Source organism: Salvelinus fontinalis, chromosome 13, assembly GCF_029448725.1.
Source record: "Salvelinus fontinalis isolate EN_2023a chromosome 13, ASM2944872v1, whole genome shotgun sequence".
NCBI lineage: Eukaryota > Metazoa > Chordata > Actinopteri > Salmoniformes > Salmonidae > Salvelinus > Salvelinus fontinalis.
In genome coordinates, this window is record NC_074677.1 from 6,047,504 (window position 1) to 6,073,838 (window position 26,335).

The 26,335-nt window shown below is 46.8% G+C and overlaps 1 protein-coding gene across 3 annotated transcripts in view; it reads left to right on the forward strand.

Moving 5' to 3' along the window:
* LOC129867987 (serine/arginine repetitive matrix protein 3-like) overlaps positions 1-26,335 on the forward strand; it is a 163,008-nt gene that overhangs the window by 64,414 nt on the left and 72,259 nt on the right. For all 3 annotated transcript variants that reach the window (XM_055941522.1, XM_055941524.1, XM_055941525.1), the window contains exon 2: positions 6,974-7,254. In XM_055941522.1, coding sequence (XP_055797497.1) covers positions 6,986-7,254 — 269 coding nt within the window. In that variant the 5' untranslated portion in view covers positions 6,974-6,985. The remainder of the gene's footprint in view (positions 1-6,973; positions 7,255-26,335) is intronic.

Below are 26,335 nucleotides of genomic sequence, written 5' to 3' on the forward strand. Positions count from 1 at the left end.
CGGTCACTCCTCCAGCCCTAACTGAGGGAGAGCTAATAGCTGAGGCTGCTCTGTGTGTTGACTGTCGTCTGCTCTGTGTGGTGACTGTCGTCTGCTCTGTGTGGTGACTGGCATCTGCTCTGTGTGGTGACTGTCGTCTGCTCTGTGTGGTGACTGGCATCTGCTCTGTGTGGTGACTGGCATCTGCTCTGTGTGGTGGCTGGCGTCTGCTCTGTGTGGTGACTGGCGTCTGCTCTGTGTGGTGACTGGCGTCTGCTCTGTGTGGTGACTGGCGTCTGCTCTGTGTGGTGACTGGCGTCTCCTCTGTGTGGTGACTGGCGTCTGCTCTGTGTGGTGACTGGCGTCTGCTCTGTGTGGTGACTGGCGTCTGCTCTGTGTGGTGACTGGCGTCTGCTCTGTGTGGTGACTGTGTGGTGACTGGCGTCTCCTCTGTGTGATGACTGGCGTCTCTTCTGATCCTGGTTGGCTCTGAATACACACACACACACGCGCACGCACGCACGCACGCACACACACACACACACACACACACACACACACACACAGTCATTAGTTGCCTACCACAACTTGCTAATTGCCTGGTACTCAGACACTCTATTGTCCTTCTAATCACTCTGACGTCAATGCAAATGTGATGGAAATGTAATTGAAATGAATGCTACCTGGAAATGAACCAGGGGACAGCGGTTCCCCATCCGCTATTTAAGTTTATAGATGACATGCCTACATTTCCCCTGTTTCTAGACAGATGAATGATAATGGTCCATTCTAAATCAAAACAAATGTGTGCTCATGGAACATTCGCGCTTATAGCCTATTGCCGTGTGCACGTTGCTGCACGTTGCTGTAAAGAAATAGCCTAATAGTTCAGCAACATTTTAAGCTAAACGTTCTGCTCTATTGCGTCAGCCACATTAGGAAGCATGTTTCATTTGCGATGTATCGCTTCCCACAACTGTCCCAGACTAAGTTTAGAATTTTTATTTCTCGCACAGAATATAATAAGTTAACTTTTGTACTTTGTGGGACAGTAGATTGTCATAGGCTAGTGCTTTTGCTGTTCGTTAGGCCTGCTCATCTTGTTGGCTGATGAAAAGTAAATGTGGACAGTTCTTCCAATATCTTTAATATGCACCTCGGAGTTGGTTAAGGATGTTTCTGTCTTCACTTGTAGCCTGCGAGAAAGACCTGATCACGTGAGGGAGAGCCATGTGAATGAGAAGTGCTTTGGAACCACGCATCACTCAGGGAGAAAGGCACAACGTAGCACTCCGGGCCAAGGGCACGACGGCCACTGGACGCAAAAGACAAGGATTTTTTTAGGGTGCGTTACAGACACGCAAAGAGGATGCCGCTATGAAATTTGAAGTATTATCAAGTGCTTGTCAAATTGCGAATGCAAGACTGATGAAGAGTGTGCAGCCTGCTCAAAAAACAAAGCAGAGATCATGCCTTTCAAGCTACTTTTTTCAAATCCTCATTAGAGTCGCATCATCCAGCCTTACAATGCATTCAAAATCTATACATATAGCCCAACGTTTGTAGAACAACTAAAGTTACATTAATAACTCTAAATTAAACATATAGGTGTACATACAGTACCAGGCAAAAGTTTGGACACATCTACTCATTCAAGTTTTTATTTTAATTTTTACTATTTTCTACATTGTAGAATAAAAGCTATGAAATAACACATATGGAATCATGTAGTAACCAAAAAAGTTTTAAACAAATCAAAATATATTTTATATTTGAGATTCTTCAAAATAGCCACCCTTTGCCGTGATGACAGCTTTGCACACTCTTGGCATTCTCTCAACCAGCTTCATGAGGTAGTCACCTGGAATGCATTTCAATTAACAGGTGTGCCTTGTTACATTTTAATTTGTGGAATTAATCTTTTTCTAATTGCGTTTGCGCCAATCAGTTGTGTTGTGACAAGGTAGAGGGGTATACAGAAGATATCCCTATTTGGTAGAATACCAAGTCCATATTATGGCAAAAACAGCTCAAATAAGCAAGGAGAAACGACAATCAGTCCAGATTGACTGACATGAATGTCAGTCAATGCAGAACATTTCAAGAATTTTCAAAGTTTCTTCAAGTGCAGTCACAAAAACCATCAAGCGCTATGATGAAACTGGCTCTCATGAGGACCTCCACAGGAAAGAAAGATGCAGAGTTAACTATGCTGCAGAGGATCAATTCATTACAGTTAACTGTATCTCAGATTTCAAGTAACAGACACATCTCAACATCAACTGTTCAGAGGAGACTGTGTGAATCAGGCCTTCATGGTCAAATTGCTGCAAAGAAACCACTACTTAAGGACACCAATACGACGAAGAGTACTAGTGTAGCCCACAGCCATTTGGCATAGCCAGATCAGGACCTAAAATAAGGACAACTCGGAGTATGCTATTCTGTTCTTCTGAAATAGACTAAATTTTCTTCATATCATGCTTCAAAAGACCTGTCTAAAATAAATAATGGATTTTTTTTTTGAAGGTGTAAGCTATATTACATGGATATTTTTTTTATAGACTTTTTAAATTGTAGATGTGTCACAGGTCTGCATCAGTGTGGAAGCCAGGAGATGCGAAATGTGTTTATGTTAATTATTGGTCAATTACTGTGAGACCAACAGTTATTTGTTTGAAAATCACCAACCGACGAAAGTTGGTGACCGCCGCAGCTCTAGTACAGTCTTCCTTCTTTTCACTATGCCAATTAGGTTAGTATTGTGGAGTAAATACAACTAAACTCTGGAACTGTTGTAAAGTCACCATATAGCCTCATGGTGAAATCCCTGGGCGGTTTCCTTCCTCTCTGGCAACTGAGTTAATAAGGACGCCTGTATCTTTGTATTGGCTGGGTATATTGATACACCATCCAAAGTGTAATGGATGAATTCACCATAGTCAAAGGGATATTCAATGTTTGCTTTTTTATTCTTACCCATCTACCAATAGGTGCCCTTTTTTTTTGGTCTTTGTGGTTGAATCTGTGTTTGAAATTCACTGCTCGACTCATTGACCTTATAGATAATTTGTATGTGTGGGGGTACAGAGATGAGGTAGTCATTCAAAAATCATGTTAAACACTATTATTGCACACAGAGTGAATCCATGCAACTTATTATGTGACTTGTTCAGCAGTTTACTCCTGAACTTATTTAAGTTTGCCATAACAAAGGGGTTGAAAACTTATTGACTCAAGATATTTCAGCTTTACAAATTGAATACTTTTGTAAAAAATGTGTAAAACTTAATTCCATTTTGTAATAGCTGTCGCTCTCCTCATCCTCGGATGAGGTGAGGAGAGAAGGATCTTCTAACCAAAATGCGGGTTCAGGGAAATATGCCATCTTTATTATATATTTGACAACGATGCAGATGGCAACACGAAAACTAAACAAAACACTTTCAAAACTACAAAATAACAAAACGACGTAAAACAGAACCTGAACATAAACTCACATCACAAACGTAAACTCACGGACAGGAACGTTACATCGAAACACACGAACAGCCAAACAGTCCCGTTTGTGAATATACATCGACAACACGAAAACATCACAGGAGACAATCACCCACCAACAAACAGTGAGAAATGCCCTACCTAAATATGACTCTTGATTAGAGGAAAATGCAAACCACCTGCCTCTAATCAAGAGCCATACCAGGCAAACCGAAACCAACATAGAAACAGATAACATAGACTGCCCACCCAAAACACATGCCCTGACCAAAAACACATAAAAACTAACATAAATAGGTCAGGACTGTTACAGTACCCCCCCCCCAAGGTGCGAACGCCGGGCGCACCAGCACAAAGTCCAGGGGAGGGTCCGGGTGGGCAGTTGACCACGGTGGTGGTTCCGGTTCAGGACGCTGTCCCCGCACCACCATAGTCACTCCCCTCTTCTTTCTACCCCTTCTAATGCCCACCCTAACACTACCTTCCCCTAAATAAACAGCTAGCACCAGGACAAGGGGCAGCACCGGGACAAGGGGTAGCACCGGGACAAGGGGCAGCACCAGAACAAGGGGCAGCACCAGGATAAGGACCATCACTGGAATAAGGGGCAGCACCGGGACAAGGGGCAGCACCGGGACAAGGGGCAGCACCGGGACAAGGGGCAGCACCGGGACAAGGGGCAGCACCGGGACAAGGGGCAACACCGGGACAAGGGGCAACACCGGGACAAGGGGCAGCACCGGGACAAGGGGCAGATCCCGGCTGAAGGACTCTGGCAGGTCCTGTTTGGACGGCTCTGGCAGGTCCATGCTGGCTGACGGCTCTCGACGCTCATGGCAGACTGACGGCTCTCTACGCTCATGGCAGGCTGACGGCTCTCGACGCTCATGGCAGGCTGACGGCTCTCGACGCTCATGGCAGGCTGACGGCTCTCGACGCTCATGGCAGGCTGACGGCTCTCGACGCTCATGGCGCTCTGACGGCTCTGGCTGCTCATGGCTCTCTGACGGCTCTGGCTGCTCATGGCTCACTGACGGCTCTGGCTGCTCATGGCTCTTTGACGGCTCTGGCTGCTCATGGCTCTCTGACGGCTCTGGCTGCTCATGGCTCTCTGACGGCTCTGGCTGCTCATGGCTCTCTGACGGCTCTGGCTGCTCATGGCTCGCTGGCGGCTCTGGCAGATCCTGTCTGGTTGGCGGCTCTGGCAGATCCTGTCTGGTTGGCGGCTCTGGCAGATCCTGTCTGGTTGGCGGCTCTGGCAGATCCTGTCTGGTTGGCGGCTCTGGCAGATCCTGTCTGGCGGGCGGCTCTGGCAGATCCTGTCTGGCGGGCGGCTCTAGCGGCTCCTGTCTGGCGGATGGCTCTGTAGGCTCATGGCAGACGGGCGGCTTTGCAGGCTCATGGCAGACGGGCGGCTTTGCAGGCTCCTGGCAGACGGATGACTCAGATGGCGCTGGGGAGACGGATGGCTCAGATGGCGCTGGGGAGACGGATGGCTCAGATGGCGCTGGGGAGACGGATGGCTCAGATGGCGCTGGGGAGACGGATGGCTCAGATGGCGCTGGGGAGACGGATGGCTCAGATGGCGCTGGGGAGACGGATGGCTCTGGCCGGATACGGCGCACTGTAGACCTGGTGCGTGGTGCCGGAACTGGAGGCACCGGGCTAATGATAAGCACCTTCCTACTAGTGCGTGGAGCAGAGACAGGGCACACTGAACTCTCAAAGCGTACTCTATACCTGGTGCGTGGTACCGGCACTGGTGGCACCTGGCTGAGGGCACGCACCTCAGGACTAGTACGGGGAGAAGTGACAGTGTGTACAGGACTTGGGAGACGCACAGGTGGCTTAGTGCGTGGGGCCGGAACTGGAGGCACCGAACTGGATACACGCACTATAGGGAGAGTGCGTGGAGGAGGAACAGGGCTCTGGAAATGCACTGGTAGCCTAGTGCGTAATATAGGCACTGTAGGTACTAGGCTGGGGCGGGGAGGTGGCGCCGGAAATACCGGACCGTGCAGGCGTACTGGCTCTCTTGAGCATTGAGCCTGCCCAACCTTACCTGGTTGAATGCTCCCAGTCGCCCGCCCAGTACGGGGAGGTGGAATAACCCGCACCGGGCTGTGTAGGCGAACCGGGGAAACCCTGCGTAAGGCAGGTGCCATGTATGCCGGCCCGAGGAGACGCACTGGAGACCAGACGCGTTGAGCCGGCCTCATGACACCTGGCTCAATGCCCAATCTCGCCCTACCAGTGCGGGGAGGTGGAATAACCCGCACCGGCCTATGCACACGTACAGGAGACACCGTGCGCTCTACTGCGTAACACGGTGTCTGCCCGTACTCCCGCTCTCCACGGTTAGCCTGGGAAGTGGGCGCAGGTCTCCTACCTGCCCTTGGCCCACTACCCTTTAGCCCCCCCCCAAGAAATTTTTGGGAGTTACTCACGGGCTTTTCGGGCTTCCGTGCAAGACGAGTCCCCTCATAATTCCGGTTACGAGCTTGATTCTCCGTCTTCCATCCACGTCTCCTAGCTGCCTCCTCATACCAGCGCTCCTGGGCTGTGGCTGCCTCACTCTTCTCACGAGAGCAGCGATAGTCTCCAGTTTGCGCCCAGGGTCCTCTACCAGACAGGATCTCCTCCCAAGTCCAAAAGTCCTTGTTGCTCCGTCGAGCATTCCCATACCGCTTGGTCTCTGTATTTTGGTGGGTGATTCTGTAATAGCTGTCGCTCTCCTCATCCTCGGATGAGGTGAGGAGAGAAGGATCTTCTAACCAAAATGCGGGTTCAGGGAAATATGCCATCTTTATTATATATTTGACAACGATGCAGATGGCAACACGAAAACTAAACAAAACACTTTCAAAACTACAAAATAACAAAACGACGTAAAACAGAACCTGAACATAAACTCACATCACAAACGTAAACTCACGGACAGGAACGTTACATCGAAACACACGAACAGCCAAACAGTCCCGTTTGTGAATATACATCGACAACACGAAAACATCACAGGAGACAATCACCCACCAACAAACAGTGAGAAATGCCCTACCTAAATATGACTCTTGATTAGAGGAAAATGCAAACCACCTGCCTCTAATCAAGAGCCATACCAGGCAAACCGAAACCAACATAGAAACAGATAACATAGACTGCCCACCCAAAACACATGCCCTGACCAAAAACACATAAAAACTAACATAAATAGGTCAGGACTGTTACACATTTGGACATTATAGGGTATTTTGTGTAGGCCAGTGACAAAACATCATAATTTCATCAATTTTAAATTCACGTTGTAACACAACAAAATATGGAAAAGTCACGGGGTGTGAATACTTTCTGAAAGCACTATTTTATACAGTCTTTTTTCTCATCTTTATCAAGGGTGCCAATAATTATGGACCTGACTGTACATCCCAGGTAAACGATTAATCTGGTACCACTAATCTCTCTAATCTCTCTCTCTCTCTCTCTCTCTCTCTAGATCGTCGTCACCATGTACGATGGGGCGAGGGTGCCTTCCCCCCAGGACATTGTCAACGGTGTGCTTCCTACGGCCGTGGCCCTGCCAGGTACAGGGGCCGGGGAGGGCGGGTCAGTGTCGGTACCCGCCCCGGATGTAGGGCCCAAGCCAGAAGAAGAGGAGGAGCCTAGCCCGGAGCCTGTCCTAGTGAAGAAGGCCCACAGGCAGATCCTAGACCATGACAGAAAGAGGAGGGTGGAGCTGAAATGCATGGAGCTCCAGGAGATGATGGAGGAACAAGGGTCAGTTGAGTCTGGATGAGGAACATACTAAACTGGGTTTAGGTTGGGAAGGATACACCCAGGTTTACACCCTACCCAATGTTTGGTAGGATCCTATAAGATATAATCCTATAGGATAGAATCCTATAGATGTGAATGCTATCATGCCCCTGGTTAATGGAGAATTTGACATTGACAGGAATACACACTGGGCTCTTACAAAGCCATCCTTACATGCTCACTACAGGTGACACGATTAATTAGACTCCTAGTATAGACACCAAATTATTCTTATTAAGATTGTTATTATGCTAAAGCTTGAAGAGCCAACGAAGATACAAAAACAGACAACCGTCAGAGGATGTTTGTTATTTCTACGTTCCTACTCTTTAATGATTCTTGATTCTTTAATGATTCATGATTCTTTAATGATTCTTGATTCTTTAATGATTCTTTAATGATCCCTTTAATGATCTAAAGGCTATATTACCACACTAAAAACAACAACAACAGAATTTCTTGCCTCCAGACAGTAATGGCTGCCAGTTAGCCAAAGCCACAGAGCTCTGAGAGTTATTGAAGGAAACAGGTACACACATTAGCATGCTGAGGGAGAGCTAATAGCTGAGGCTGCTCTGTGTGGTGACTGGCGTCTGCTCTGTGTGGTGACTGGCGTCTGCTCTGTGTGGTGACTGGCGTCTGCTCTGTGTGGTGACTGGCGTCTGCTCTGTGTGGTGACTGGCGTCTGCTCTGTGTGGTGACTGGCGTCTGCTCTGTGTGGTGACTGGCGTCTGCTCTGTGTGGTGACTGGCGTCTGCTCTGTGTGGTGACTGGCGTCTGCTCTGTGTGGTGACTGGCGTCTGCTCTGTGTGGTGACTGGCGTCTCCTCTGTGTGGTGACTGACGTCTCCTCTGTGTGGTGACTGGCGTCTGCTCTGTGTGGTGACTGGCGTCTGCTCTGTGTGGTGACTGGCGTCTGCTCTGTGTGGTGACTGGCGTCTGCTCTGTGTGGTGACTGGCGTCTGCTCTGTGTGGTGACTGGCGTCTGCTCTGTGTGGTGACTGGCGTCTGCTCTGTGTGGTGACAGGCGTCTGCTCTGTGTGGTGACTGGCGTCTGCTCTGTGTGGTGACTGGCGTCTGCTCTGTGTGGTGACTGGCGTCTGCTCTGTGTGGTGACTGGCGTCTGCTCTGTGTGGTGACTGGCGTTTGCTCTGTGTGGTGACTGGCGTCTGCTCTGTGTGGTGACTGGCGTCTGCTCTGTGTGGTGACTGGCGTCTGCTCTGTGCGGTGACAGGCGTCTGCTCTGTGCGGTGACTGGCGTCTGCTCTGTGCGGTGACTGGCGTCTGCTCTGTGTGGTACCGAGTCAGTATGGAGACTTAATACAGGGGGTACCGGTACAGAGTCAGTATGGAGACTGTATACAGGGGGTACCGGTACCGAGTCAGTGTGGAGACTATATACAGGGGGGTACCGGTACCGAGTCAGTGTGGAGGCTATATGCAGGGGGTACCGGTACAGAGTCAGTGTGGAGACTATATACAGGGGTACCGGTACCGAGTCAGTGTGGAGGCTATATGCAGGCGGTACCGGTACAGAGTCAGTGTGGAGACTATATGCAGGGGGTACCGGAACAGAGTCAGTGTGGAGGCTATATACAGCGGGTACCAGTACTGAGTCAGTGTGCAGGGGTACAGGTTAGTTGAGGTAATTTGTACATGTAGGTAGGGGTGAAGTGACTATGCATAGATAATAAACAGCGAGTAGCAGCAGTGTACAAAACAAATGGAGGGGGGGGGGGGGGGGGGGGGGTCAGTGTAAATAGTCTGGGTGGCCATTTGATTAATTGTTCAGCAGTCTTATGGCTTGGTGGTAGAAGCTGTTAAGGAGCCTTTTGGTCCTAGGCTTGGTGGTAGAAGCTGTTAAGGAGCCTTTTGGTCCTAGGCTTGGCGCTCCTGTACCGGTGGCTGCATCTAATGTTGCAGAATGTAGACATGCAATAAAGTTTCCTCAGTACAAAGTGTATGCTGCTCTGAGGTAATGTAGATAAACGAATTGCACATGTAATCTGAGCAGATAGAGAGAGTCTATCTTCATTGCAGTCAGGCCTCCCTCCCTCCTAACTGATCTTTTATCTGAGTCTAATACATCTTCCAAGGTGGTACGTACTCCTGGAGGGGTTTAGGTGTGCTTTTGAAACTCTAAGCTCCTCTCCGTAGTGATAAACTATTGGATAGTTGAATAAATAATAATCATTTATTAAACTTTTTAGAGTGATTTTTATTACATAAAGTCCTTTAAAAGTGAAGGAGAAAAAAAAAAGACAGGCAATTTTGAAAAACGAAAACAAGTAGTTCAATAGATGGATAATTATGTCAGACAGGAAGTTAACTGGTGGCTTGAACAGTCAGCGCTTGTATGAAGGCTAGAGAAGAGGCATTTCGGAGAGGAAATGGAGGGGGGCAGGGGGGCAGATACAGGGGGTTTCAGACTGGTCCAGGGCCCGGTTTCCCAAAATCATCTCAAGGCTACGGTCCTCGTTAGAACCTTCATGGGAGCATCGTTAAATCTCAGAGCTGTTTCCCAAAACCATCGTTACTAAAGTTGCTCTTTAAAACGCTTGTTATTTAACGATAGACTCAGACCACTCATAGAACAGATAAATACTTTGTTAGATGCTCCCACCCCGTCCCCCACCCCGTCCCCCACCCCGTCCCCCCGTCCCCCCGCATCACTTTATACACAGAAGATCTCTGCTTAACACAAAATCAAGAGGTCTTTTTGTGACCTCTGATAACCTCAGAACAAATGTGACAGTGCAGTGACTACAAATCCAAAGTTGCCCATTTCTTAGCATAACAAGCGAATGACATAAAGACGTTTCAAATGAAAACCCAGATGACTGTTCTAAAACATAAACACTGTGTGGGCTTCATAGACCAGGTAGCCTAGTGGTTAGAGTGTAGAGGCAGTAGGTAGCCTAGTGGTTAGAGTATAGGGGTGGTAGGTAGTCTAGTGGTTAGAGTGTAGAGGCAGTAGGTAGTCTAGTGGTTAGAGTGTAGAGGCAGTAGGTAGCCTAGTGGTTAGAGTGTAGAGGCAGTAGGTAGCCTAGTGGTTAGAGTGTAGAGGCAGTAGGTAGCCTAGTGGTTAGAGTGTAGAGGCAGTAGGTAGCCTAGTGGTTAGAGTGTAGAGGCAGTAGGTAGCCTAGTGGTTAGAGTGTAGAGGCAGTAGGTAGCCTAGTGGTTAGAGTGTAGAGGCAGTAGGTAGCCTAGTGGTTAGAGTGTAGAGGCAGTAGGTAGCCTAGTGGTTAGATTGAAGAGGCAGTAGGTAGCCTAGTGGTTAGAGCGGTGGACTAGTAACCGAGAGGTTGCAAGATCGAATCCCTGAGCTGACAAAGTAAACATCTGTTGTTCTGCTGAACCAGGTAGTGAACCCACTATTCCTAGGCCGTCATTGAAAATAAGAATTTGTTCGTAACTGACTTGCCTAGTTAAGTAAAATGAAATTGAAATCAATTTCATCTTCATTCAATTGAGTTTTATTTAGCTATTTGTACGCTACTATAATTTTTGTCTCAATATATTTAATGATGTATAACGTGATCAATGATGTGTCAAATCTTGAGTTCGTCCATTATTAAATCGTAGGCGTTAAAATAAGCCGCTTCAATATTTGCAGCCGTAGGTGATAATATCTCTCTAGGAGCTGATCCGTCGTCAGTATTGTAGAATATTTATAATATTAAGGTAAGATTAGAAAGGGAGAAAGCTGATCTGAGAGCAGTGCTTCCTTCCATCCTATCAGTATCGACACATTGTAACGGTTGTCGTTGGTAGAAGGAGAAGAGGACCAAAGTGCAGCGTGGTACGTATTCATAATAATTTAATAAAGAATGAATACTGAACAAAAACATCAAACCGACAAACGAACAGTTCTGTAAGGTGCAAACCAAAAACAGAAAATAACTACCCACAACCCACAGTGGGAAAACAGGCTACCTAAATATGATTCTCAATCAGAGACAACGATCGACACCTGCCTCTGATTGAGAACCACACTAGGCCAAACACATAGAAATAGAACGACTAGAACAAAACATAGAAAAACAACATAGAATGTCCACCCCAACTCACGTCCTGACCAAACTAAAATAAAGACATAAAAAAGGAACTAAGGTCAGAACGGGACACACTATGCGAACCTTCTGTCTGCGTGGCGTTTTGGAAAACAAATGTTACATATTCAAGCGTTGCATTGTTAAAACACTAGTAAGCCTAAATTCCATCACTATCGGGAAACCGGGCCCAGAGCTGTTCATCAAGGCCCTTGTCGTCTCTGAAGCAACGCTTCTCAGTTGTAGTCTCTGAGGTCAGACTCCGTGGGTAGAACCTCCCCCACTACCGATTTGTAGCACCCACCTGGGTGAAGCCACGACAACCATGACAAGACACCAGAAAAGCCCACTGTACACCAGTCCAGAATAGTCTGCCTTAAAGCTAACCGCTGGAGAAAACTGCTCAAAACTTAATCTTCAATGAGTCTGCCATCTCCAAACACCATTGCTTTACTTCAAATTGAAACATAGCTAGCTAGTTTGCTAGCAAGTTAGCTTTCTAAGCTTCTTGATGACAGTGAAATATTAGTTAGGGGAAACCAACTATCTTGACAGTCATACCATGCTAATAGCTAATAAATTAGCTAACAAAAAACACACATTGTGCTAAAAAAAATTAATAAAATTAAAATAATCAAAACAACAGGATCACCTAGCCTAGGCTGCTAACTCCGACGCCAACAACAGGATCACCTAGCCTAGGCTGCTAACTCCGGCGCCAACACCAAGATCACCTAGCCTAGGCTGCTAACTCCGGTGCCAACAACAGGATCACCTAGCCTAGGCTGCTAACTCCAACGCCAACAACAGGATCACCTAGCCTAGGCTGCTAACTCCGGCGCCAACAACACGATCACCTAGCCTAGGCTGCTAACTCCGACGCCAACAACAGGATCACCTAGCCTAGGCTGCTAACTCCGGCGCCAACAACAGGATCACCTAGCCTAGGCTGCTAACTCCAACGCCAACAACAGGATCACCTAGCCTAGGCTGCTAACTCCGGCGCCAACAACAGGATCACCTAGCCTAGGCTGCTAACTCCGACGCCAACAACAGGATCACCTAGCCTAGGCTGCTAACTCCGACGCCAACAACAGGATCACCTAGCCTAGGCTGCTAACTCCAGCACCAACAACAGGATCACCTAGCCTAGGCTGCTAACTCCGGCACCAACAACAGGATCACCTAGCCTAGGCTGCTAACTCCGGCGCCAACAACAGGATCACCTAGCCTAGGCTGCTAACTCCGACGCCAACAACAGGATCACCTAGCCTAGGCTGCAAACTCCAACGCCAACAACAGGATCACCTAGCCTAGGCTGCTAACTCCGGCGCCAACAACAGGATCACCTAGCCTAGGCTGCTAACTCCGGCGCCAACAACAGGATCACCTAGCCTAGGCTGCTAACTCCGGCGCCAACAACAGGATCACCTAGCCTAGGCTGCTAACTCCGACGCCAACAACAGGATCACCTAGCCTAGGCTGCTAACTATTGGTGGGTTTCCAACAATGGAAACCCACCAATAGATTCCCCAGTCACCAGTTAGTGATGTATGTGATTGGCTTGCGGGATAGGACAGGTATTGGGAGATGGGATAAACATGTTCCATAGTACTGCCGTTTCTAACACAAATTGGATCGTCATGCCAACAGGAAACACTGTAACTGTGTACTCTCTGGCAGCTAGTCTTCCAGTCTGTTGGTTCACTCAAAGTGGCCTTTAGGCTTCTCCTTTAGGCTACACATTGAACATAGTGGGTAACATGAGATGGAAATCGTATACCAGCTGTCTAACTGTCAGGTGTCTTATACGTGGAGGGTGAGGTTAACCCTAACGGGTTAGAAGTTCATTTCTGAAGTGGTTGATGGGTAAAAGGAAGAGCAGCTTACAGTTTCACAGCAGGTTAGTACTTCTAAATTCTGTCTGTTAATTAAGGAAGGGATCACTTGCAGTCGCCCTGGAGAGAACCATCTCTTCCTACAATACTTGCCCTTGATGGCTTTTCCCTCCTCCTCTTTCCCCCATCCCTCCACCCACCCTTCTCCCAAGCAATGAACTAATCCATGGCTCTTGTCTGGGGGTCTACGATAAGTGGGGTTGGCGTCTTTGTATCTCCAGCCCCCTCCGTCCTCCCCCACCAGCGAGGAGCCAGGCTGGGCTGGGCCTCAGGCTCATTAGGCCTGATGGGTAACGGCAGCTGGAAGGCCAGGCTGGGCTGGGCCAGATTGATGTGGCTGATAGGGAGATGGCTGCTGTATGTCAGTAGGAGGGGATAGGAAACGGGCACCACTGCCATCTGTCAGGCAGGGAAGGGCCCTCTCTATCTGGGCTACAGACTCCAGACTGTCCTCTCCAGGCTCTGGACTACAGTAATTGCCTCTGGTTTGAATGTAAAGGTCCATATATCCTCTGGAGAGGCCCTAGTGACAGCAGTCTAATAATGATAGAGGAATGGGAGACTGTTATAGACACACACTGTGTCCCAAGTGGCACCCGGTTCCCTATATAGTGCACTCCTTTGGCCCCTGGTCAAAAGTAGTGCACTACATAGGGAATAGGGTGCCATAGGGCCCTGGTCTATAGTAGTGGACTACGTAGGGAATAGGGTGCAATAAGGCTCTGGTCTAAAGTAGTGCACTATATACGGAATAGGGTGCTATAGTAGTGCACTATATAGGGAATAGGGTGCTATAGTAGTGCACTATATAGGGAATAGGGTGCTATAGTAGTGCACTATATAGGGAATAGGGTGCTATAGTAGTGCACTATATAGGGAATAGGGTGCTATAGTAGTGCACTATATAGGGAATAGGGTGCTATAGTAGTGCACTATATAGGGAATAGGGTGCTATAGTAGTGCACTATATAGGGAATAGGGTGCCATTTTGAATATACACAGTCCTCTACACTCCTATTATAAACACAGTTGAAGCTTACCATTATGTATTTGGACGTGGGATGGGAAGACATGGTGGGATAGTGGGGTTTTAGTGAAGTGAAGTAGACCACCAGATTGGCTAAGTATGAAGGAGACATTTGTTGTCAACACAGCCCCCCCCCCCCCTCCTTTAAATGAAAGAGAGAGGGAGGGACTGGAAAGGAGGGGATATAGGGATGTAGAGAGGGGGATAGAGAGGAAGAGTGGTTCAGGGCTCAGAGAGGAAGAGGGGTACAGGGCTCAGAGAGGGGGAGGGACAAAGTGCTCAGAGAGGGAGATAGAGAGGAAGAGGGGTACAGGGCTCAAAGAGGAAGAGGGGTACAGGGCTCAGAGAGGGGGATAGAGAGGAAGAGGGGTACAGGGCTCAGAGAGGGGCATAGAGAGGAAGAGGGGTACAGGGCTCAGAGAGGGGGATAGAGAGGAAGAGGGGTACAGGGCTCAGAGAGGGGCATAGAGAGGAAGAGGGGTACAGGGCTCAGAGAGGGGGAGGGGCACAGGGCTCAGAGAGGGGGATAGAGAGGAAGAGGGGTACAGGGCTCAGAGAGGAAGAGGGGTACAGGGCTCAGAGAGGAAGAGGGACAAAGTGCTCAGAGAGGGAGATACAGAGGAAGAGGGGTACAGGGCTCAGAGAGGGGGATAGAGAGGAAGAGGGGTACAGGGCCCAGAGAGGGAGATACAGAGGAAGAGGGGTACAGGGCCCAGAGAGGGAGATACAGAGGAAGAGGGGTACAGGGCTCAGAGAGGGGGATAGAGAGGAAGAGGGACAAAGTGCTCAGAGAGGGAGATACAGAGGAAGAGGGGTACAGAGCCCAGAGAGGAAGAGGGGTGCAGGGCTCAGAGAGGAAGAGGTGTGCAGGGCTCAGAGAGGGGCATAGAGAGGAAGAGGGACAAAGGCCTTAGAGAGGGGCATAGAGAGGAAGAGGGGTACAGGGCCCAGAGAGGAAGAGGGGTGCAGGGCTCAGAGAGGAAGAGGGACAAAGGGCTCAGAGAGGGGGAGAGAGGAAGAGGGGTACAGGGCTCAGAGAGGGGGAGAGAGGAAGAGGGGTACAGGGCTCAGAGAGGAAGAGGGACAAAGGGCTCAGAGACACACACACACACACACACACACACACACACACACACACACACACACACACACACACACACACACACACACACACACACACACAGGCACCCTCCAAGGTCGTGGTCGGGGATTAGACTAAAGTGACAGGTTGCATGCCAACCCCCTTAACCACCGCACCCCCCCTCTACCAGCACCCCCTCTACCACCACCCACCCCCCCTAGCAGGACACCTTCCCCCACCATCCTCCTCTCTCTCCCTCCCTCCCTCCCTTCTCCCTTCCTCCCCACCCAGGCTTTATTAAACCAGTGGTTTAATAGTCTGCCGTGTGTTAGCCTCACAGCCTCACCCTGGGAGCCAATTAGAACAGCCAGGCAATTAAAATAACCTGCTCATTAAGCTATCTGAAAGCTGCCAGCCTCTCACATTTACTGCTTCTTAGAACAGTCATGCCTCTGCAGGGGTCAGTCTAAGTAACGTTCCATGGAGGGGATCAGGGGTCGGGGTTGTAGTGCATTGTGGGGGTTTGAGTACAGGAATAGACTGGCTTGGAACCTGGCTGTTTTTTGAAGCAGCATGGAGGCAACCGGTGAATGTCATGCAGACCGTGGTCTCTCTCAGGATGATGGGGACGAAGCCCATGACAGGTGGTGGTCTCAGCAGCTAGGATTTATTCTGGACTACTTCCTGTGTCCGGTAATGATGTCAGAGTAGGTGGAAGGTCACACCGTCTCTACGGGGAACAGTCATTGTAAATGATGGCTTTCATTTGTGAATGGCTTCACAAGGTATTCACACCTCTTGACTTTTTCCACATTTTGTTGAGTTACAGCCTGAATTTTTAAATAGATTTAAGGGAGATTTTGTGTCACTGGCCTACACACAAAACCCCATAATGTCAAAGTGGCATTATGTCGGGGCTCCTTAGTGGCGCAGCGGTCTAAGGTACTGCATCGCAGTGCTAGAGGCGTCACTACAGACGCCCTGGTTTGAATCCAGGCTGTATCACAACCGGCTGTGATTGGCAGTTCCATAGGGCGGCGCACAATTGACCCAGCATCGTCCGGGTTTTGGCCTTTGTAAATAAGATTTTAATTAAAATGAAGAAAAGAAACAGACATTGAATATTCGTTAGGATATTGTGTGTAGATTGATGAGGATTTTATTTATTCCATTTTAGAACAAGGCTGTAACGAAATGTGGAAAAAAGTGAAAGGGGTCTGAATACTTCCTGAATGTAATGCATGTTCACTTCACCAGACGACTCTAGCTGTAATCCAGTTAGCGTAGGCTATATAGTTATGCTAATATCATAGTACACTGACTGATACTCCACCAATGCTACTCCTTATAGCAGTGTGTTTTGGGGTATATTTATGTTAATGTATTGTATACTGGCTGACTGACACTCCACCAATGCTACTCATTATAACAGTGTGTATACTACTATTATATGTACATATTTATACTAATATTATAGTGATTAAAAGTTCTACTCCTTCTAACAGTCTATAGCAGTGTGCTGTTTGTCAGGTGTTTTTCCAGGAAGTAATTGAGCTGTAATGAGCTTGTGCATCATTAGAGTTCCTGTGGAGAGGCCTCAGCCTTTCCTCTGTCCTCTTAATGAGGGACGTGAACACTCAGACAGGGATGCACACACTCACTCAGTAATAATAACTATCGTTTTACACGTCTTCACTCACTCAGTAATCACTTTAGTTCTCTGTAGCTCAGATGGTAGAGTGTGGCCCTTGTAACACCAAGATAGTCACCTTGGATAAAAAGTGTCTGCGAAAATGGCTTATATTATGTATGAAAACGACATACTAGGCTAGACTATTTTTTAGAAACACCATGTCTCATCTCACACAGTCAGTTAAAACTCTTCTTTCACGTAACCTCACACACTTAGTTAAAACTACACACTGCTGTACGCTTGTGTAACAGTTTAACTTTACGTCCTTCCCCTCGCCCCTCGCCGGGCTCGAACCAGGGACCCTCTGCAAACATCAACAACAGTCATCCACAAAGCATCGTTACCCGTCGCTCCACAAAAGCCGCGGCCCTTGCAGAGCAAGAGGAACCACTACTTCAAGGTCTCAAAGCAAGTGACGTCACCGACTGAAAGGCTGCTAGCGCGCACCACCGCTAACTAGCTAGCCCTTTCACATCGGTTACACTTGCTGGACTGGGGCTTGGCTAGTCCTCTATCCCCGACACAGTGCTGGGCCCACAACTGCTAGGCTATCTTAGAGAAGCTGTGATAAGACTGAGGAAAGAGCTCCATTCACCTCCATAGGACAATATTATGTGGAGCTTCAGGGGAATAAAGAGATCTGTTTGTTTCAGGATGATCAAATCAAAGTGTATTACTCACATGCGCCAAATACAACAGGTGTAGTAGACCCTTAGAGTGAAATGCTTACTTACGAGCCCCTAACCAACAATGCAGTTTCAAAAAATACGGATAAGAATAAGAAATAAAAGTAACAAGTAATTAAGAGCAGCAGTAAAATAACAATGTGGAGACTATATACAGGGTGTTACGGTACAGAGTCAATGTGGAGGCTATATATAGGGTGTTACGGTACAGAGTCAATGTGGAGACTATATACAGGGTGTTACGGTACAGAGTCAATGTGGAGGCTATATATAGGGTGTTACGGTACAGAGTCAATGTGGAGACTATATACAGGGTGTTACGGTACAGAGTCAATGTGGAGGCTATATACAGGGTGTTACGGTACAGAGTCAATGTGGAGGCTATATACAGGGTGTTACGGTACAGAGTCAATGTGGAGGCTATATACAGGGGGTACCGGTACAGAGTCAATGTAGGGACTATATACAAGGGGGTACCGGTACAGAGTCAATGTGGAGGCTATATACAGGGGGGTACCGGTACAGAGTCAATGTGGAGACTATATACAGGGGGGTACCAGTACAGAGTCAATGTGGAGGCTATATACAGGGGGGTACCGGTACAGAGTCAATATGGAGGCTATATACAGGGTGGTATTGGTACAGAGTCAATGTGGAGGCTATATACAGGGGGGTACCGGTACAGAGTCAATGTGGAGGCTATATACAGGGGGGTACCGGTACAGAGAAATTATACTGATTATACTCAGACAGGGACCAAAACGTTTAGGCAAATTGGACACAGAATGATACACATGGGATATTTTTGCAAACACATACAGATGTAGAATCTTAATTTGAGCCAGTTTGCTAAAGCAGGAAAAATAATCCTGCAGCAACAGGACATGTGAATTATTAAGTTATTACAAACTTCAGAAGCCTTTTTTTTTAACCTCAAATACACTACAAGTTTAGAAATGTCCTTTCTTAAGTTACTATTTAAAAATTCCCAGAGACCTTATAAGCTTTACGTTAGTAGACATGAAAAAGAGAGTGATGCTTAGAGACAGACAGGATGAGATAGAGAGATACAAGGGGTGGACATTCAGTTCCCTGGTCCGTCATTGTGACTGTGTATGCTGAGGGAAATGGGGTGGCTGGGAGAAAGCATGTTGTGTAAAACAGTGACTAATTAACAGACAGGATCTGAGATGTGAAGTTTGGCGTGCTCGTCGAGACTAACAGCCCCTGACAATTAGTCAATACATCACCATTTATGCACAACGATTTTAAGTTTAGAATAGATTTTTTTTACCACTCTAATGCAACTGAAAAAAAGCAAGCTCACATCTGAGAGACCCAGAAAGGACAGATTTGATTGGGTTACAGTGAACACGGAATCATTCCCAGCAGCTAGGATATTACATTTTTATCTTTAGTTGTCCATGGATACATTTAAATCTCCTTTAAAAAAAAATATATATAAATATATATATAAAGAGTGGGTGTATAAACCCACACTCGTTGTGTCTGGAAAGAAGAGAGTTCAGGGAAAATAAATTGCACAACCGTTTCTTTCTTTGCAGAGAGGCCTGTCATCTCCAACAAACATTGTCTGGTCAGTAGATCCACAGGTGCTGCAGGGGGTCTTCTAGTCCGACAGCACATCAACATCAACCCCGGTGTTGTTGTAAAACCATGGCCATTATTCTTTATCCCTTTTACACTTGTGTGTGTATAAAGGTAGTAGTTGTGGAATTGTTAGGTTAGATTACTCGTTGGTTATTACTGCATGGTCGGAACTAGAAGCACAAGCATTTCGCTACGCTCGCATTAACATCTGCTAACCATGTGTATGTGACCAATACCATTTGATTTGATTTGATTACACACGCCGTTAAGTCTATGCCCATTGCCAATGGTTAACCAATCCCCTCAGACCATCCTGCAGGCTAGACCAATCAGGGAAAACGGAGGGCATGAGGTGTGACTGTAGACTTGGGCTTGGCTGGGCCTTAAAACCTTGGGAGAGGAATCCAGAGAGAGGATGGGGAGGAGGAAGATGAGGAGGAAGAAGATGAGTAGGAGGAGGAAGAGGAGACAGTACACTATGTCCATCCATTCAACAGAGATCATTTAGCTTCGGTTCTGCTTCTGACCCCCCATGTGTGTCTTTTACACTAGCTGTCAATAAACCGACTGTGTCAAGCGTTAACACATCTTAGGCTGCTATCATCAGGACAGTGAAGTGTGAAGGAAGGGAAGCCCCTTAAACCAGGCATTTTGTTATGGTGTGTGATCAGTGCACAATAAAGCCCTTTTGTGGGGAAAAACTCATTTTGATTGTCTGGACCTGGCTCCCAAGTGGGTGGGCCTGGCTCCCCAGTGGATGGGCCTGGCTCCCCAGTGGGTGGACCTGACTCCCCAGTGGAAGGCATATGCCCTCCCAGGCCCACCCACGGCTGCACTCCTGCCCAGTCATGTGAAATCCATAGATTAGGGACTCATTTATTTATTTCAATTGACTGATTTCCTTCTATGAACTGTAACTCAGTATAATATTAGAAATTGCTGCTTGTATCGTTTATATTTTTGTTCAGTATACGTACATGTCTTTTGTCTACAGTAAAGCACACTGTACAGGAACATTGCATATGGTGATGTGGCCTGCCTCATGCGTGGAAAGCTATGAATATAGAGTGAGTTGAGTTTTTCCCCCGTCTGTTGTGGTGCGATGTGGTTGACAGATCTGCTGGCCTGAAAGATTGCCGTACAGCACGAAGTGACTTGTGTGCTGTCACAAACGTACGCGCACACAGGCACACACGCACACATGCACACATGCACACATGCACACACACACACACACACACACACACACACACACACACACACACGCACACACACACACACACGTGTCACACTGGGCTAGTCTGGGATAAATACAGGACTGATAGCACTGGACTAGTCTGGGATAAATACAGGACTGATAGCACTGGACTAGTCTGGGATAAATACAGGACTGATAGCATTGGGCTAGTCTGGGATAAATACAGGACTGATAGCATTGGGCTAATCTGGGATAAATACAGGACTGATAGCACTGGGCTAGTCTGGGATAAATACAGGACTGATAGCACTGGGCTAGTCTGGGATAAATACAGGACTGATAGCACTGGGCTAGTCTGGGATAAATACAGGACTGATAGCACTGGACTAGTCTGGGATAAATGCAGGACTGATAGCACTGGGCTAGTCTGGGATAAATACAGGACTGATAGCACTGGGCTAGTCTGGGATAAATACAGGACTGATAGCACTGGACTAGTCTGGGATAAATACAGGACTGATAGCACTGGGCTATTCTGGGATAAATTTTTTATTTATTTATTTCACCTTTATTTAACCAGGTAGGCAAATTGAGAACACGTTCTCATTTACAATTGCGACCTGGCCAAGATAAAGCAAAGCAGTTCGACACATACAACAACACATAGTTACACATGGAGTAAAACAAACATACAGTCAATAATACAGTGAAAAATAAGTCTATATACAATATGGGCAAGTGAGGTGAGATAAGGGAGGTGAAGGCAAACAAAATATATATATAAATAAATAAAAATATAAAAAGGCCATGGTGGCGAAGTAAATACAATATAGCAAGTAAAAAACACACTGGAATGGTTGGTTTGCAGTGGAAGAAGGTGCAAAGTAGAGATAGAAATAATGGGGTGCAAAGGAGCAAAATAAATAAATACAGTAGGTAAAGAGGTAGTTGTTTGGGCTAAATTATAAAATACAGGACTGATAGCACTGGGCTAGTCTGGGATAAATACAGGACTGATAGCACTGGGCTAGTCTGGGATAAATACAGGACTGATAGCACTGGACTAGTCTGGGATAAATACAGGACTGATAGCACTGGGCTAGTCTAGGATAAATACAGGACTGATAGCACTGGACTAGTCTGGGATAAATACAGGACTGATAGCACTGGGCTAGTCTGGGATAAATACAGGACTGATAGCACTGGGCTAGTCTGGGATAAATACAGGACTGATAGCACTGGGCTAGTCTGGGATAAATACAGGACTGATAGCACTGGGCTAGTCTGGGATAAATACAGGACTGATAGCACTGGGCTAGTCTGGGATAAATACAGGACTGATAGCACTGGACTAGTCTGGGATAAATACAGGACTGATAGCACTGGGCTAGTCTAGGATAAATACAGGACTGATAGCACTGGACTAGTCTGGGATAAATACAGGACTGATAGCACTGGGCTAGTCTGGGATAAATACAGGACTGATAGCACTGGGCTAGTCTGGGATAAATACAGGACTGATAGCACTGGGCTAGTCTGGGATAAATACAGGACTGATAGCACTGGGCTAGTCTGGGATAAATACAGGACTGATAGCACTGGGCTAGTCTGGGATAAATACAGGACTGATAGCACTGGACTAGTCTGGGATAAATACAGGACTGATAGCACTGGGCTAGTCTTGGATAAATACAGAACTGATAGCACTGGGCTAGTCTGGGATAAATACAGGACTGATAGCACTGGACTAGTCTTGGATAAATACAGGACTGATAGCACTGGGCTAGTCTGGGATAAATACAGGACTGATAGCACTGGGCTAGTCTGGGATAAATACAGGACTGATAGCACTGGGCTAGTCTGGGATAAATACAGGACTGATAGCACTGGGCTAGTCTTGTATAAATACAGGACTGATAGCACTGGGCTAGTCTGGGATAAATACAGGACTGATAGCACTGGGCTAGTCTGGGATAAATACAGGACTGATAGCACTGGACTAGTCTGGGATAAATACAGGACTGATAGCACTGGGCTAGTCTGGGATAAATACAGGACTGATAGCACTGGGCTAGTCTGGGATAAATACAGGACTGATAGCACTGGGCTAGTCTGGGATAAATACAGGACTGATAGCACTGGACTAGTCTGGGATAAATACAGGACTGATAGCACTGGGCTAGTCTGGGATAAATACAGGACTGATAGCACTGGGGTAGTCTGGGATAAATACAGGACTGATAGCACTGGGCTAGTCTGGGATAAATACAGGACTGATAGCACTGGGCTAGTCTGGGATAAATACAGGACTGATAGCACTGGACTAGTCTGGGATAAATACAGGACTGATAGCACTGGGCTAGTCTGGGATAAATACAGGACTGATAGCACTGGGCTAGTCTGGGATAAATACAGGACTGATAGCACTGGGCTAGTCTGGGATAAATACAGGACTGATAGCACTGGACTAGTCTGGGATAAATACAGGACTGATAGCACTGGGCTAGTCTGGGATAAATACAGGACTGATAGCACTGGGCTAGTCTAGGATAAATACAGGACTTATAGCACTGGGCTAGTCTGGGATAAATACAGGACTGATAGCACTGGGCTAGTCTGGGATAAATACAGGACTGATAGCACTGGGCTAGTCTTGTATAAATACAGGACTGATAGCACTGGGCTAGTCTGGGATAAATACAGGACTGATAGCACTGGGCTAGTCTGGGATAAATACAGGACTGATAGCACTGGACTAGTCTGGGATAAATACAGGACTGATAGCACTGGGCTAGTCTGGGATAAATACAGGACAGATAGCACTGGGCTAGTCTGGGATAAATACAGGACTGATAGCACTGGGCTAGTCTGGGATAAATACAGGACTGATAGCACTGGGCTAGTCTGGGATAAATACAGGACTGATAGCACTGGGCTAGTCTGGGATAAATACAGGACTGATAGCACTGGGCTAGTCTGGGATAAATACAGGACTGATAGCACTGGGCTAGTCTGGGATAAATACAGGACTGATAGCACTGGGCTAGTCTGGGATAAATACAGGACTGATAGCACTGGGCTAGTCTTGTATAAATACAGGACTGATAGCACTGGGCTAGTCTGGGATAAATACAGGACTGATAGCACTGGACTAGTCTGGGATAAATACAGGACTAGTTCCTCGCTAGGAATTTTCCCTTGGAGTTGTGTCCTGTCCTCCTAGTTCCTCTCTAAATGTTCCCCTGGAGTTGTGTCCTGTCCTCCTAGTTTCTCTCTGAATGTTCCCCTGGAGTTGTGTCCTGTCCTCCTAGTTTCTCTCTGAATGTTCCCCTGGAGTTTTGTCCTGTCCTCCTAGTTCCTCTCTGAATGTTCCCCTGGAGTTGTGTCCTGTCCTCCTAGTTCCTCTCTGAATGTTCCCCTGGAGTTTTGTGCTGTCCTCCGAGTTGCTCGCTGGCTGTTTCTGTTCAGACTGAGTGTTCTGTGTTCTGGCATTGCGCCAACAGAACTAACTGGCAGGTAGTCATGTCCACTGTCCAGAACTGTCCAATCTGTGTGTAGACATTGGAGTGGGTTTCAGTGTTCATGTCTGACCAGGTTTGTTGCAAAGCTACTCTTGAGAAATATAGTTAGATACAGTTGACCTAATACTGCACTAGTGAACATGGCTACAAAACATGCATTGAATGGGCAACTATAACACTCAGGCTATTCTAACATGCAGTAGATGTAACCGATGTGAAATGGCTTGCTAGCTGTTACATACACAGTTGAAGTCGGAAGTTTACATACATATTAGCCAAATACATTTAAACTCAGTTTTTCACAATTCCTCACATTGAATCCTAGTAAAAATCCCTGTCTTAGGTCAGTTAGGATCACCACTTTATTTGAAGGATGTGAAATGTCAGAATAATAGTAGAGAGAATTATTTATTTCAGCTTTTGTTTCTTTCATCACATTCCCAGCGGGTCAGAAGTTTACATACACTCAATTAGTGTTTGGTAGCATTGCCTTTAAATTGTTATACTTTGGTCAAATGTTTCAGGTAAAATTCCACATGCCTCACACAATAAGTTGGGTGAATTTTGGCCCATTCCTCCTGACAGAGCTGCTGTAACTGAGTCAGGTTTGTAGGCCTCCTTGCTCGCGCACACTTTTTCAGTTCTGCCCACAAATTTTCTATACGATTGAGGTCAGGGCTTTGTGATGGCCACTCCAATACCTTGACTTTGTTGTCCTTAAGCCATTTTGCCACAACTTTGGAAGTATGCTTGGGATCATTGTACATTTGGAAGACCCATTTGCGACCAAGCTTTAGCTTCCTGACTGATGTCTTGAGCTGTTGCTTCAATATATCCACATAATTTTCCAACCTCATAATGCCATCTATTTTGTGAAGTGAACCAGTCCCTCCTGCAGCAAAACACCCCCACAACATGATGCTGCCACCCCCATGCTTCACGGTTGGGATGGTGTTCTTTGGCTTGCAAGCGTCCCCCTTTTTCCTCCAAACATAACGAAGGTCATTATGGCCAAACAGTTCTTTTTTTGTTTTATCAGACCAGAGGACATTTCTCCAAAAAGTACGATCTTTGTCCCCATGTGCAGTTGCAAACCATAGTCTGGCTTTTTTTATGGCGGTTTTGGAGCAGTGGCTTTCAGGTTATGTCGATATAGGACTTATTTTAGTCTCCTTCCTGAGCGGTATGACGGTTCCATGGTGTTTATACTTGCGTACTATTGTTTGTACAGATAAATGTGGTACATTCAGGTGTTTGGAAATTGCTCCCAAGGATGAACCAGACTTGTGGAGGTCTACAATTCTTTTTTCTGAGGTCTTGGCTCATTTTTGGGGGGATTTTCCCATCATGTCAAGCAAAGAGGCACTGAGTTTGAAGGTAGGCCTTGAAATACAACCACAGGTACACCTCCAATTGACTCAGGCTAATTGACATAATTTATCAGAAGCTTCTAAAGACATGACATCATTTTCTGGAATTTAAAGCCACAGTAAACTTAGTGTATGTAACTTCTGACCCACTGGAATTGTGATACAGTGAATTATAAGTGAAATAATCTGTCTGTAAACAATTGCTGGACAAATTACTTGTGTCATGCACAAAGTACATGTCGTAACCGACTTGCCAAAACTATAGTTTGTTCACAAGAAATTTGTGGAGTGGTTGACAAACGAGTTTTAATGACTCCAACCTAAGTGTATTTAAACTTCCGACTTCAACTGTACATGTATTTGACTTTTACCACAGAGATCCTATTAAATTAGTAATATGCAATTTGATGTTTTTTCACACCCCACATGATCGCAGTCCACAGGATTCTAGCCAAACGCTGATAACGTTGATAAAATGTCTACCAGGTGGAGTGTTGTACCACAGGGCTTCCATTCAGTCACAGTAAGACACACACACACACACGCGCACACAGACACACACACACACACGCGCACACAGACACACACACACACACGCGCACACAGACACACACACACACACACAGGAGCCGTCATTGTAGGTCGTCATTTTAAATAAGAATTTGTTCTTAACTGACTTGCCTAGTTAAATAAAGGTTAAATAAAATCCAAATTTAAAAAGCCTGAAGAAAGGACTATGGTCATGGAGAAGCAAATCGTTTTAATTTCCTTTCCCCACATTGTTGTGTGGAAGCCGTACTGAAGGAACACCGTACCACCGCTCCCGGCATCTCCTTCCTGCCACGCTGGAAATGTCTGAGTGTTTCTCCTCTGGTGTGATGTTTGGAGATGACATGGCGTTATATA